Below are 13,359 nucleotides of genomic sequence, written 5' to 3'. Positions count from 1 at the left end.
GAGCAATTTTTGAATGGGGGAAACAAATAATAGTCTAATTGTACATATAAAGATTGTTATTGTAGCATGGAGACGCGTCATTGTGGGTATTTTCAAAGTTTTTATTCAAAGAAAGTAAAACTATCATAAAAATAATCGCAACAATAAAAACAAGGAATTAAAAAAGGTTTAAAATCTGATTTAAAATGAATTAAGACACTTAATAACAATAGAAATTGATTATACAAAAAAATACAGTGAGGTCAGTTCGGACGTAGCACAGCGCTCATTTAGTAAATGCACAGCTAAACAATACGCTAATTGTGGCCGTTAATGTTAACATTATGCCACGTCGTCCCAAATAAAACAATGCATGGGAAACGGCTTTGGCGTGTTAGTTACAGTGCACTGTGTAATAAGCTATTGTAAACAAGCTAACGTTAACTAGTAAGTAATATTTTAATCGCTAATATAGCAGATTCATGGAACATTACATCGGTAATCAGCATTTTTGCCACAACTAATTTATGAATGAATCTGCATTAACTACATTAAAGAGAATTAACTTCTTATCGTGTATTTGTGTTAAACATGAGGTCTCTCTCTCTCTCTCTCTCTCTCTCTCTCTCTCTCTCTCTGTGTGTGTTTAGGGTTTTATTAGTCTGAATCTACAGAAAGAGATAAAGATGGCGACTGCAAGCAGTAAGTTGTATTTCAAGGAACGAATTTATCAATATAATTTGAAGATTGAAGATTAATCTAATTGTGTGTGTGTGTGTGTGTGTGTGTGTGTGTGTGTGTGTGTGTGTGTGTGTGTGTGTGTGTGTGTGTGTGTGTGTGTGTGTGTGTATGTTTTCCCACACAGATGAGTATAAACTTATTGGTCCCAGTGATAGAGAGCGGTATAATCGCTCTGCTGTCACTCTCTCATGTCGTCTGTCTCCTGAAATCAGTGCTGTTGACTTGGAGATCCGGTGGTTTAAGGAGACAGACTGTGTTTGTGTTTATAAGAACAGTAAGGTGACAGAGGGGAGAGGTTATGAGGGCAGAGTGAGTCTGTTCACTCAGGAGCTGGAGAGAGGAAACGTCTCCTTACAGCTGATATACTGTACAGAGTCAGATTTTGGATATTACCTCTGTCAGGTCACTGATGGAGACAGAACAGAAGAGATTACAGTAGAGATGGGTAAGTGTTCCTGATCTCCACACTGTATAAACTCCACATCATCATCTGTGTTTCTCATCTCAGTACATAAACACACTCAGTATTCAGTGTGAGATTCAGTATACAGGCTGCTAATGTGGAGTGAAGATCATTTGAGTTGAATTAACAGTAACTCTATTTTTCACTCTTCTACACACCTGCACAAGGGCTTAAAAGCAGCAGCTTGTACAAATATGAAGTAACTAGGGATTTATTTATCTAACTTTATTTATCTATTAATCAGGGATTTACTGAATGTCAGTTTAAACAAAAACAAATACATATTTTTTACATCAAAGAGGAAATTAAATTACAGACTAAATGTGACATTTAAATTATTATAATTTCTGTATATCCAGTAGATCAGACTACATCACTGCCAAATACAGCACTGAGAACCAAACTACACACATTTAGGTTAAAGGTAGAGGAATAAAACAGTCTGTCTGATGATTAAGACTTTTGGTGTAAGTATATCTGTCTAGTGACTAATGTGAGATGTATAACAGTCCAGAGAACACAGATTAGCTGGTCATGTAGTCAGTTTAGCTCCTGCTAACATGCCTAATGAACTGTTTCTGTGTGTCTTAAAATGGACTCTTTTCATTTATATACATGTTACAAGTGCTCTGATCCAAATCTAACTTGGTGCTCAGAGCTCTAGGTTAGTGCTTCTGAATGATTAAATCGTTTATCACTATATTTTAATATAGAAAGTATTAATCAGGGAAGAATCATTATCACACAAACACACTCACGATTATTTTAAACGGATTAAAATCTCTAACATGAGCTGTGTTTTCTGTACAATATTTTATTACATGATTCAAACTCACATGTACAGAACACACAAGCTGAATCCCATAAAGAAAATAATCACAGCACTGACTGTCTATAAGTGTGGACATCGTACATGCCTCTGACGCCCTCTAGTGGCTGTCTGCAGTACAATTATTAATTCCTCTGGTTCCCATGTTAGTGAATGAAACATTATCCAAACTTTCATTTAATTTACGGCTCCACAGTCATTTTTATGAGCTCAGTTCAGCTTAATATCTCCTCCATATTTTACTTACAATAAATGTGTTTTATAAGATTTATATGGTGATAATTAACAGGACAGTGTTGATGAGGTTGACTAAGGCAGCTAACACTAACTCAGATTTATACTAATTTATTGTGTGTATGATTTTAGATAACACTAGCAGTAGCTTGTTAAGGTTAACCAGGTTTTTAAATGAACTGCACCGACAGAATGAGTGGAGAATAAAAGCGAAGTTCTTCATTCAGATGAGTAACGTACTGCAGCTCAAATCAGTAATTCATGAGTCAAAGCTCTAAAACCTTTTCCTAACAATGATAAGATTAATATTCCTGTGAAAATTATAACAGTGAAGTTTTACATGTTGCATTTTTATTACTAACACTGTATTAACTTTGTGGTAGCTGGTGCAGTGTTTTGAGACGTACTTCAGGTCAAATCTCACAGCGTATCTTCAGTGTCCATCACAGTATGGGCTTGTGATTAAAATATGGTGATGTTCAGCATTTTCACTTCATATGGAGTGTTTTATTCAGCAGCTGATCACAGATCTGTGTTACTGCACTGAGTAAAAACACCTCATGAAGTCTTTCATTATTTAATATAAACTATTTATAATGATTCACTATCTGTTATATTTTATTAAAAGTTAAAATTGTATCTGAACATCTTTGAAAGCACAGAGTGAAGATTGTTTATCAGCTGTTCTGACTGTAAATCATAAGTTTTTCTCATTGTATTTTATCTAACATTACATTTCTCTCTGTTGTTTTACATGATACTTCTCACAGTGAAGGTAAGTAAATAAATCGACTTCACACTAATAGTAAATGCTGATATTTTATAAACTTCTCACTTATATTACATTTTAATCCAGGAATCAAATAGAAACATAAAGATGATTTTCAGATCATGTTTATGTGAAGGAGTCTGATCAGTAAGTGAGATTCCACTTCCATCAGTCAGCTTCTTTCCCACAATGCACCTGTGTGTAACCTCACTGCAGTGTAATAATGTACAGAGACGTTTACCGTGTCGAGTAAAAGACACAACAAACACACAGCATATAACACACACCACTGACAGACTCCATCAGAATGTTACACAATAAACATAAATCACAGCTTTAACAGTTTTCAGTGTTTGTAGACAGAATAATTGTCATCAGTCGCTCTGCGTAACAATCACACCATGTTTTGTAAAAGCACTGAGGAGTCGACTCGGCCTGGCGTTTAGTGTCTTTAAGCTAACGGTAGTAAGTCGTGTTAATGCACACAGCATAAAGGCAACCTGACTGACCTGAGAACAGAAGTCCTTCTCTTCATTTCTAAAACCTCCTTCATAGGAGAGAGGGATTTGGGAGTGAAAGAGAGAAAAACAGAAGGAGATCACGCATCCTCTCTAATCTACTGCGACATGTCACATGCTGTCGTAACCAGTATATAGACGAGGCAGCAGTAAAGAACATCATTCTGTTATCTGTTCAGGTTTTACATTGATAAATGTCTGTGTTTATAATTAAAGGAAGTGAGAATCTGATATTCTGTATATTCCTTTATCTACTACAATAGCACAGAGATATATTACAAAATATTGCAGAGACATGCAGAGATCAGAAAATAGGATTTTCCAATAAATCACAAGATATTTCTCTTCCTTAAGGGGAACTAGCGGTATATTAGCACAATGCTACATGATACAGATTTACTGTGTGTGATGACTGATTGTTGTCTAGTTTTCCTCTTTTTTATTAAGACACACATCAGCTGTGTTTTAACCAGAGTAACAGTTACTTTCCACATTTTCACATGGAACAATTCACATTTGTAATCATGCATAAAATCTTCACACTGTTTTATTTACTTTCACAGGTTATAGGGAGAAGTGAGTATAAACCCATTTTCTGTGCTAGTGATGTCTTGATGCTGCATGAATAATATATTTATTGTTCAGATGAAATAGATTAGACTGTGCTGTGTGTTCAGAGTGCAATAGCACATAGATATCTGAGCATCATGAGCATAGTGTAGTGAACACAACAGACTGTGATCTCTAACAGAACATTCATCATGCTGGTGTCTAGTTTGTCATTTAGTGTTGTACAGACACACAAATCTGACCTAAACACTGATACTGAGAGAGAAAAAGCTGAAGGTTTTATAACAAACAGTCATTAGTGAACACAATCTGATCTACTGAAGCTAATAATCAGAGACTGACTCATTATCAGTTTAAACTGAAACAGAGACATTTTTACATCAGAGAGGAAATTAAATTACATATCAAACACATCCAGTAGAAACTGGTGATTATAGCAAGAAGAACCAAAACCCACACAAACTCCAGGTAATATTGGTCTGTTAGTTTGTTCTGTAGATTAATGAGCAACAAAACTCCAATATTTTCTACACAATGAATAAACACCATGTATAACGATTAAACATAAACCTCAGTGAAAGTCTGTAGAGATCTGAGACACAGAACAAAAACCCACCAGCATGACCTCAGTGTCTTTATCCAATAGACAGATAAACACACAGATAAAGTTCAAGAACAAAGGAGCAGATTCCAGTTTGTTAAAAAGTAGATGATGGACAGATGAGACAAAGACTAAGCTGTAGCAGAGTGATGAAAAGAGGAAAAAATAGACTTAAATGCAGGATAGGGTTTAATAAATAAAACATGAAACAAGGACACACAACAAATAACAACAGAGGATTCCACGCTGCTTAAGGCAACGTGGCTCACCTGGATACTAATAACAATTAACACATGAGGAACAGGTGTGCAGAGGCAGGGAGGACGAGACAAGGGCGGGGCAGACACGTGAACACTGAACATCAACAAAAGCACGTGGCCAAAGTAGTGAACAGAACTACAGAGAGATGTGAGTTAGAGAGTCACACTTGATAATGCTGCATGAAAGAGATTCGAACAGAATGGAAGTAAGTCATCTGGGGAATTTGTTTCTTACTGCATTAATACTGAAAGATCCTGAAGAGCAGAAAGGGAAGAGAAACAATACAGTACAGGATCATAACAGACTTTTTAGGAATGTTTACAGCTAATACTACAGGATAAAATACAGAAATACTGAACATTACAATGCATTATTAATAATCTCAACAAACATATTGTGCTTTTTCCCCCATCCTCCTGTATATAAAGACTTCAGTGTCATACAGGTGAGTAAACTGTTATAAAATATTACATTCATTAATGTCTTACTGATGATAGCAGCATAACAAATCATTAATTATGTTATAATTAGACCAGTGATCAGTGAGGGGTAAATGAGTTACCATGGCAACCGGCTCCCAGTGATGGTTTATTGTGGATAAAAAAATCACATTGGATTGTTCTAGAAACACAGTTGTTGAACTGTTTGCTAGCAATCTGCTGTTATTACTGGTGTTGTTATGATGTAATTATTATTTCTAGGAGTGTAAACACTTTGTGGAAACGTAAACAAAATAAATCAACAAGTCCTGAAAAATCAACTCCTGACAAATGAAGTTACACTGAAACGTTTTTCTTAAAATCTTTGTGCTAAAATTAATGGCACCCTAAAGAAAATTGTTGAAAGTAATCAGTCATCGCTTTGATCATCGCTGTCTGATGATTGTGAACAAATAAAAGTCAGCTAATGAACATAAAATAACATTAAACACAAACAGTGTCTTTAAAAATAGATGTAAATGTCTGGAACAGTGGATTATGATGCATAAGAACATGACATCATTGTGATACTGTGTGACGTCACCACAGCAGAAATGAGACCAAACATCTTGATTCTCATGGAGATGATTTTTTTTCTCTCTCCTGTAAGGTTCAGTTTAGTGTTTAATTATTGTGTTCTTCAGCTGGCTGCATTCAAACTCAGTGTGTTACTGAATACAATATCAGTTTAAATCAACCTCAATCAGCTCAGTGTGTACTGTTAGTAATATTACACACACACACACACACACACACACACACACACACACACACACACACACACACACACACACAGTGATCTGAACAGAGAAACACTTCATGTTTATTTAACACATTATTTACATACAGTATGGAGTCATGTATAAAACCTTCATACTGTTTTATTCACTTCCTCAGAGAGACAGAAAATGGACAGAAGATGAGAGAAAGAAAATGGAGGAATCTGTTCTACTGACTGGTGAGTATGGAAGGAGGTACAAAAGTAAACACACCTGTTCATCTTTACAGCCTGAAGTGTTCAATAACGAGATCTCCAGTAAGCCTGTAGTCTGAAATTCACAGCATCTCACATTCTCCATTCAAGATATTATTTACACATTATAGAGACTTTGAAATTTATCACGGTGTTAAAAATTCACACTGCATGTCACTGTTTCTGTGTGAATTTCAAGATTAACGTGATTACAGTGAATAACCTAAATATTCCTGGGTGGAAATCACAGGTAAATTTTAAGTACAAATAATTGAAAATTAAAAAGGTTAATTTGTTTTGGTTAATAAATGTAGTCCTAGAGCAAGACCCTTAACCCTAAACCTGCTCGGTACATTTGTAAGTTGCAAAATCTGCAAGACTAGTGACTAACTTTTAAAAAGCAGATCTTGTCCCAGTTTGGTGTTCTGGAAAGACAAATGGACATCAACCTCAGTCCAAAATCAGACCATTTAGTGGTCAGAGATCTAAAGAAAAGCCAGTAGCTACATCATGTGACCTAAAGGCCTCTGTAAGCTAATTAAATGTTTATGTTCATGACATCAATAACACAAAAAGTCTGCACAATATACTTTGGAGAGGTTTGCTAATAATACACAGCGCCATGTTTGTCGATTATTAAACTCAACGTTTAAACACAAACACCTCATACCAACTGTCAAGCATGCTGAGGGATGGGTGATTATTCGGGTTTGTTTATCAGTCACAAAGATGACAACTAATACCCCTTTTCCACCAAAAGAACCGGGTGCTGTTTCAGAGCTAGCACTGGTGCTGATTCAAAGTTGGTTCGACTGGCGAACCTTCTAAGAACTGGTTTGCCTTTCCACCGGCTAGAGAGCCATCACAGTGCCGAGTGTGACGTCACTGTATACGTGTCACGTTACACAGCAACGTTAGCGCAGCAGCGGCAAACACAAACACATCAACAATAGTGGATGTTGCTTTACTGTTAATGCTCATGGCTTTGTGAACCTACATTGGCATCCAAACACAACGAATAAAACGTGTACGTGCAGCACTGTCGAAAAAGAAAGAACTGGTTCTAAATTTAGGCTCTGGCTCCGAACCAGCACTCAAACTGCCTCGGTGGAGAAGGGGCATATGAGCTCCACTTTGAACCAGATTATTTTGAGAAAACATCAACACATGAATGGCTACAGAAGGACAAGTCAGTGTGTTGGTATGGTGAAGTCCACACCTCAACCTCATTGAGATGCTTTGTCAGGATCTTAAGAGAGCTGTGCATAAACACATGCCCTCAAACATCTATGTACTGAAGCAGTGTTATAAAGAACAGTGGGCCAAAATTTCTCCATGATGTGAGAGACTAAAAACATTTATTTTAAGTTAATGTGGTTCTTCTGAATAACAGGATGTTATTGAGTTTTTCTTCCTGGTTTCTGAATGTTTCTGGACTTTTTGGAGAAAATGAGTATTGAAAGCTTTTGTGATTTTTGATGTCACCTGAGGTTATTTGTTTGTCCACAGAAGTTGGTGAGGACCAGAAAATTGTTCCCTGATAGATTAAACATAGAATTTAATTATTTTTTCCTCACAGGTCTGTATCTCAAAGTTTTGTTTTTTTTTTATTAGATTTTTCTTGTCTGAATGAGTAACACTGTAAAGGTCACCAAATATGGAAAAATTGATGTTTTCTGAAAATTTCATTCTGTTTACAATTTATTTAAATTTTTTTAGAATATAATGTTGCTGAATTGAAAGGGAAGATCAGAAAGTTGGACGAAACTGAAAATGAGCTGAAAACAATAAAACAGGACCTGGACAGAACGTCTAAATCACTGGAACATAAAGTCCAGGAGATAAAAGATTGTAAAAAACAAATAGAGAAGAAAGATACAGAACTGAGAGACAGAGAGAAAAACATGAAGGAGGATGAGGAGAGATTCAAAGCTACAAATACAAAACTAGAGAAGACGACTGAGGAGCTACAGGAGAGAGAAAGAGCTCTACAGGAGAGAGATCAACAACTGAAAGTGAAAGACACACAGATACAGACAACACAATTACAAGTGGAAGAAATGGAGAAAGCACTTGTGAAGAAGGATGAAGAATTATATAAGAAAAATGAAGAGCTGAAGGTTCTCAAAGAAGGTTTAGAGTCTAATAAGACTCTTTCTGAGAGAGATGCAGTGTTAATGGAAACAAATAAAAAACTTAAAAATGCCACTGAACAGATGATGGAAAGGGACAAACAGCTTCAGGAGAAAGACAGACTTCTGACAGAAAATACACAAACACTTCAGGTGAAATACAAGACACTGGAAGAGAAGGAGAAACAGCTCAAACAGACAAGAGCTGAACTGGACAAAACAATTAAGGCGTTAGACGACAGTCAGCGACACGTGGAGGAGAAAAACACACAACTAGAGAATCTGAACAAACTGCTGAAGGAGAAAGAAACACAGCTGAAGAACACAGATAAAGAGCTGGAAACCAGTACAAATAAACTGGACACACTGGGACAGGAGCTGCAGGACAAGCAGAGACAACTACAGGACATGATGATTGTAGTGGAGCAACAGAAATCTGAGTTAGCAGAAAAAAAACAAAAGCTTGAAGAGAAAGACAGACTTCTAACTGAGAGAGAGACACAGCTAATGGGAAGAGACAAAGAGCTTCAGGAGAAAGACAGACTTCTAGAGGAGAAAAAGCAGCTGCAGGAACAGACAGATCCAGAATCATCAGCCTACATCAGGAGAAGAAACAGCAAGGAACTTTTACCTCCAAAAAGTAATATGTCAAATTAAGATATTATAGAAGTTTCTCTGAATGTCATTGTGTTTAAATATTCAATTAATAAATGATCCTTAATAGTGCGACTCTTCGGATATTATAAGGAAATGTAATTTAAACAGTGACAGGGGTTAGTTATAGTGTATAAGACATAACTTTATTATATCATCTGTCTAACTCTACCTTCTGAAGAATGTCTCTCATTCTGACTGGTTCTGATGTTTCCTAGTGAGTGAAGAGACTCAGGACTCAGCAGCACCAATCAGGAGAAGTAACAGTTTGGATGGAAATCGTCCAATAAGTGAGTGATTAATTATTGTTGTGTTTAATGTGAAACTCAACAGTAGTTTAAGGTAAAAGAGATTTACATTTACATTTATATTTACATTTACAGCATTTGGCAGATGCCCTTATCCAGAGCGACGTACATAAGTGGTCATATAAATAGAGATGAATATAAAGAGAGGCAGCAGACAGATTTAGGATCTAGATGTAGGTAAAAATGAAAAATGTTAAATATCTCAGGATTCTGAGCAGCGTGACAGAAAATCATTTGATAATCATGACATCAATCTTTCCTCCATCAATCACAGTGACATTAACATGATGACGAATTTGAGTATGAGTTATATAAAGGCAGTCGGCCTCCATACTCCATAGAACAGCGTCATCACCACAATGCAGTAAGTGATTCTGTATTAAATGATTCATTCTTGTTCATTTCAGTGGGTGGAGAATCGTCTAGTCCACATTATCCTGCGTCGGTTCCTGTAGCAGAACTGAGGCTGGTGCTGCTGGGGAGGACGGGGTCTGGGAAGAGTGTAACAGGAAACATCATCCTGGGCAGAGAGGAGAGGAACCAGGCTGCTACGTCTACAGCCACATCTACAGCCACCCAGCAGAGTGAGAGCACACAGGGGGAGGTGGCTGGGAGGAAGGTGACCGTGGTGGACACGCCTGACTGGTTCTCTCCTGAACTGTCTCTGGAGAAGCTGAGACAGGACGTGGGACTCTGTGTCTGTCTGTCTGCTCCACCACCCCACGCCTTCCTCCTGGTCATACCTCTAAAGCAGCCTACAGGAGAGGAGAGAGGGATGCTGGAGAAAATGGAGGAGATCTTTGGAGAGACCTGCTGGAGAAACACAATGATCATATTCAGTGTTACTGATGAATGTGAGAAGAAGAACATTGAGGACTTTATCCAATCAGGAGACCAGGAGGTCCAGAGACTTGTAGAGAAATGTGGGAACAGGTTTCACTGTCTCAACATTAATGACAGTGGAGATAGTTCTCAGGTCTCAGAGCTGTTGGAAAAGATAGAGAATATGGTGGAAGGAAGCAGAGAGAAATTCTACAGCAGTGACATCTATCTGGAGATAGAATCTCTAATTAGAGCAATGGAAGCAACGATTCAAAAGAAAAAAGTAGAGAAAAGAGAGAGAGAGGAGAAGGACATGAAAGAAAAAATAGAGAAGGAGGTGCAGGATTCTCTGAGAAAGATAGAGGGAGTGATCGAGGAGCATGAAAGAGACATCAGACAACTTAATGTTCGAACAACTGAACTGGAGAGAAAGATGAAAAAAGAGAGGGATGAAGAGGAAAAGAAAGAACTGGAACTGGAACTGCAACGAGAGGTACAGCGAAGGACAGAAATCGGAGAAGAGTTGATGAAACTAATAGAAAAGAGAGAGATGGAGAGGAGAGAGATGGAGAGGCACAGACAAGAGATGGAGGAGATCAGGGACGTGTATGAAGGAGAGGTCATGACAGAGGCGGAGAGAAAGCTCATGAAGATCATCCTGCCTGAATTCCAAAGAAAGTTTTTAGTCTCAAAAACAAAGATGCAGGAAGATTTCAGCAGACGGATGGAGGAGAAGTACAGAGAGATGGAGACTCTTCAACAGAAACTTTTTGAGGTCACAGAAAATTTCAGTATGCTGAAAGAAGCATACATTACAACTGTGCTGGACTTCACAAACCCAGAACAGGAATAAACACTTTACTTGAAAGCTGAAGGTACATTTTAAGGGTTTGATGATACACTGGTTTGACACCTTCAGGACAAAACCTGTGGAAAATATATTTCATTGTTTATGTACATTGTTTTATTCACCTTTAAACAACACTATTAACCATTTTATACCACACTGCTGCTCAATGAGGTTCGTATTTGTAACATTAAATTGAAGGAGTTGATGGTTTGTGAAAGATCAGAGCTCACTACAGTTCACTGTATAATCAGTGTAATAAATACAGTGCACCCTTTAAACCTCATGAAGATCATCCTGCATGAACTCCAGAGAAACATGTTGTCCTCAAAAACAAAGGGTTCAGCAGACAGATAGAGGAGAAGAACAGAGAAACTTTCAGAGCTCAGAGAACATCTCAGACTGAGGGAAGAAGTCTATAGGACAACAGTGATGAGTGTAACATATCAGATCCAGCTGCAGGTTTAAGATAAGTTTATGTTGCATTTATGACTTTGCTGCTTTATTGAAAAATCACACATCGTGACAGAATTCTTTTATTGTGACTTGAAATCAGAGGCATTATATTTTATAATGTGAACATCAACTAGAGGACGATTTTGTGCAAAGTCAGTTATAATAAAGGTCTGGCATTATGAGAAATGTTCTCTTGACATGTCAGTGTGTGTGCTGCTATGATGTTCATCTAAAACTCACCAACAGCAGGAGGGTTTCAGATACCACATGTGACATGTAAACTGGTACTGGAATAGCAGAACTCCAGTTCAGACGCTTTCTCTGTGATGCGACTGCTTTATTTTCTATTTATCAGCATCAAGACAGAGAAAAGAGACTGATGAAGGAATCACATATCTATAGCTGTTATTATTCCTGTTATAACTGATAACTCAGACGTTTCACAGCATTTACATGTTAAACTAAATGTGAAAAGTAATGTGTCATTCTGTAATTAATAAACTCTAAGAATGTTTGTAGTAAGTAAATAATCTATTTCCAGGTGGGAACAGTAATCTAATCATTAATCATTTTCCTCTAACTGAACACCTCCAAGTGTTTTATTCTGTAATGGTGTTAGTTAGGGGAGTCTATAATGATAGAAACACAGGAACTGAAACCATGTAGTGACACTTTTCCTGTGTTTAATAATGTTTTAGTGTCACTGTTACTTCACTAAGCTCTTTTCTCCTGGTGTCTGGTTCTGCTTCTTAATTCATGCCTCATTTCTGTAACAGAAACACAAACAGCTGAATGAGTGACACATTTCTACATAATCTGGGTGTGTAATAAAATTGAATGTGTATTTACTGAAAGGTTTATGGAATGTTTTGCATGTAGAAATGAACAATAACTATAATAAAGAGGTCAACAACAGGATCTTGTATTTTTTTTTTCATTTTTTTTATCTTTACCAGTTTTATGTGTCTAATTAATTCAGGTACGATCAGATAAACACTGTAACTTAAGAAGGAAGAATATTCTTAACAGAAACCTAAAATCTATTAGGATTAAATCCTGACATAGTGACTGAGGAAATATGTGAGTGTAAAATGTTAGTGTGGGTCTTAATGTGTTAAAATGTTCACTTTGGAAATGTGAGTCTGTTGAATCCACTTCAACTCAGAGACACAGCAGCTCTGACTCTGCTGATTCCAGCTGAACATTTCCACTGGAATCCCAAACAAACCTGCAGCAGTTATGTACAGGGGATCTGGACTAATTGCACTAACACATTAACATTGCATTAACACACAGTAACACAATAACACACAAACACTGCACTAAAACACACCAACACATATTAAGACTGAGCTAACACACATTAACACATAGTAAAAGACATATTAAAATAGAAAATATTAATCAGGGAAGAAACGATATAACACAAACACGCTCACAGTTATTTTAAACAGATTAAAATCTCTAACATGAGTTGTTTTTTGTAGAAAATGTTATGACATGATTCAAACTCATATGTACAGAACACACAAGCTGAATCTCATAAAGAAAATAATGTAAAGCTAATATGCATCTGGCGCCCTCTAGTGGCTGTCTGCAGTTATTAACTCCTCCGGTTCGCATGTTATTGAATGGAAATGAATTAATTTAATTTAATTTACAGCTCCAGTCACTTTTATGAGCTCAGTTCATCTTAATATCTCCTCCATATTTTCCCTATAAT

The 13,359-nt window shown here is 36.9% G+C and overlaps 2 protein-coding genes across 10 annotated transcripts in view; one reads left to right on the top strand and one right to left on the bottom strand.

Moving 5' to 3' along the window:
* Positions 1-12,551, top strand: part of LOC113636638 (WD repeat-containing protein 87-like) — an 873,260-nt gene extending 860,709 nt beyond the window's left edge. For 6 of the 9 annotated variants that reach the window (XM_047809375.1, XM_047809376.1, XM_047809374.1 and 3 more), the window contains 2 exons: positions 9,422-9,493; positions 9,919-12,551. In XM_047809375.1, the coding sequence (XP_047665331.1) occupies positions 9,422-9,493; positions 9,919-11,186 (1,340 nt within the window). In that variant the 3' untranslated portion in view covers positions 11,187-12,551. Of the gene's footprint in view, positions 1-629; positions 682-844; positions 1,166-3,016; positions 3,022-4,096; positions 4,110-5,393; positions 5,411-6,341; positions 6,403-8,136; positions 9,190-9,421; positions 9,494-9,918 lie in introns of those variants that run through there. The other 3 variants (XM_047809379.1, XM_047809378.1, XM_027136831.2) reach the window with 2 other exon arrangements.
* LOC113636639 (trichohyalin-like) overlaps positions 1-13,359 on the bottom strand; it is a 501,252-nt gene that overhangs the window by 107,413 nt on the left and 380,480 nt on the right. The window lies entirely within an intron of this gene.

Source organism: Tachysurus fulvidraco, chromosome 26 (assembly GCF_022655615.1).
Source record: "Tachysurus fulvidraco isolate hzauxx_2018 chromosome 26, HZAU_PFXX_2.0, whole genome shotgun sequence".
NCBI lineage: Eukaryota > Metazoa > Chordata > Actinopteri > Siluriformes > Bagridae > Tachysurus > Tachysurus fulvidraco.
This window is presented reverse-complemented; position numbering and strand designations above follow the sequence as displayed.